Genomic DNA, 2,111 nt, shown 5'->3' on the forward strand with positions numbered 1-2,111 from the left:
TTTTTTTTTTTTTTTTTATTTTTTTTGGAACGACTCTGACCTGGATGACTGAGAATCTCCACCACCTCAAACATGTTTGAAATTCATTCGCTTCGTGCAACGATTGAAAATATGGTGCAGTGGACGCCCGGCTTAAAGGAAGAAAAACCAGAGAACGACTCCATCCAACTTTATGAGACTCCAACCCTAAAAAAACCCTAACTCGCATCTTTTTTTTTTTTTTTTAACCAACATGGATAATTGTGTTTACTGTAAGAATTTTAATCTAAACTCACCTTTCAGCAGCAGCAGCGGCGGCTGCAGCTGCTGCCTGCCGTTCTCGCTCCCTTTCCCTCTCGCGCTCCCTCTCTCGCTCCTTTTCGCGCTCCCTCTCTCGCTCGCGCTCCCTCTCCCTCTCCCTCTCTCGCTCCAGGGCTTTGCGAGCTTGCAGCTCCTCCTCCTCTGCTTTCTTTTTGGCTGCAAGTTCCTGCTGCCGTTTTTCTTCCTCCTGAACGGACATGAAACCATCGTAGGAAACATTGAAATATTTTAAATAAAAGTTTCAGTTCAGAGAGAAAAACATAGATAGTAACTGGAAAGATTATTCAGGCTCTTTTTAAATAAAACTTCTATCTAGAGCATCTAAATCTAGATACCAGGATAAAAGATTAAAAAGAAAATCTTTACCTGCTGAATCTTTTTCTTTTTAGCTTCTTCCTCTAACTTCTTCTTCTGCTCCAGCTCTTCTTGGCGCTTCCCTACCATCCTCTTCTTAGCCTTCTCCTCAGCCTGGCGCTTCGCACACAAAACAGTTCCTCATCATTCAAATGAACATAAAACACCAGGAGCTTCCAAGTCTTTCACATACTTTATCGTTTTTCTCCTCAATTTTAACCATTTTCTGCTCAATCTTCTTTTTCTTTTCCTCCTCCTTCTGCTCTTCCTTTACTTTGGCCTCCACCACTCTCCTCATCCTCTCTTCCCTCTTCCTGTAAAGACATTTAAAATAGAAATTCAAATGGTCCAAATGGAAAAACCAAACTTTTATTCAAAGCAATGAATACCTTTTCAGTTCTTCCAATTTTCTTTTCTTCTCTTCCTCCATTTTCTTCATCCTTTCTTCCTCCTGTTCCTGCTTCTTTTTAAGTGCTTCCAGTCGGTTCCGCTCTTTGGCCTTAAAGAAAAGAGTTCAAATAAATAGTTAATAATAAAAACATTGCTAAGAGTTTTTTAAACTGAAACTGAGGCAATCGTAAGGTGGCTGTGATGGGGAGACGAAGCTAATGAACCAGTGGATTAGAAACAGGTTAGGGTGGGATGCAGTGAGAAATGAGATAAAATAAATGTTTGAAAACATGATGGAGCTGAAATGAAGAGCAGTCTGTGCTTCATCACAGACCAGCAGGCATTTCAGACAAAGATGGAGGAAAAGGGAGACATTTTCAGCCTCTTCAGAGATCAGGAGTCTTCATCGTTTTCCAGGCCAAGGACCCCAAACTGATGGCGAGATGGAGCGGGGACCCCCTAATTATATAAATAGTGTTCTATCAAACTGGTCCTATAGTCGCTCTATTACAGATGGAGTAATGTAACTAAAGTAATCCCTCCCTGGGATTATTAAAGTATTTCTGATTCCTGGTTGATGGGACAGGTGTTGTGAATGAAACGGTGCCCAGCTTGAAAGAGCTCCTGTGTGTCGCTGAATGTGAGCATTGATGACTGAAAGACATCATCTGCCTCCATTTATCTGTTTACTACAGTCTGTTGGATTCATGTTAATGTGGATTTAAAGACATTTCAATTCAGGAGGGAATATAAAAAAAAAAAGTCTAATCAACCAAAACTTTGTGACCCAGATGCAGTACCTCTGTGGACCCCCTAGGGGGTGCGGACCCCCTGTTTAAGACCTTTAGATGCTTTAGGCGAAGATATATCTGGACTTTTAAGTTCACTTCTTTAAATGCCAGGGTCACTGGAAAGCTAAAAAATCTAGATATAAACATTTAGAACATATGAGAAAAATAACTAAAAACATGCAGCACTGAGAGGAATGAATAATGCTCTTTGAAATAACTTTAATGCTATCATCAAATACCCATGACTCTCATATATATATATATATATATATATAT

The 2,111-nt window shown here is 40.0% G+C and overlaps 1 protein-coding gene across 1 annotated transcript in view; it reads right to left on the reverse strand.

The window, feature by feature from the left end:
- The window catches only part of incenp (inner centromere protein), a 19,151-nt gene that overhangs the window by 6,042 nt on the left and 10,998 nt on the right, over positions 1-2,111 (reverse strand). The window contains exons 12-15 of the mRNA XM_015399203.1: positions 1,044-1,153; positions 848-968; positions 667-774; positions 276-487 (exon numbers count right to left, since the gene is read on the reverse strand). Of these exons, the coding sequence (XP_015254689.1) occupies positions 276-487; positions 667-774; positions 848-968; positions 1,044-1,153 (551 nt within the window). The remainder of the gene's footprint in view (positions 1-275; positions 488-666; positions 775-847; positions 969-1,043; positions 1,154-2,111) is intronic.

This window comes from Cyprinodon variegatus, unplaced genomic scaffold, assembly GCF_000732505.1.
Source record: "Cyprinodon variegatus isolate N-32 unplaced genomic scaffold, C_variegatus-1.0 Scaffold994, whole genome shotgun sequence".
Classification (NCBI taxonomy): Eukaryota; Metazoa; Chordata; class Actinopteri; order Cyprinodontiformes; family Cyprinodontidae; genus Cyprinodon; species Cyprinodon variegatus.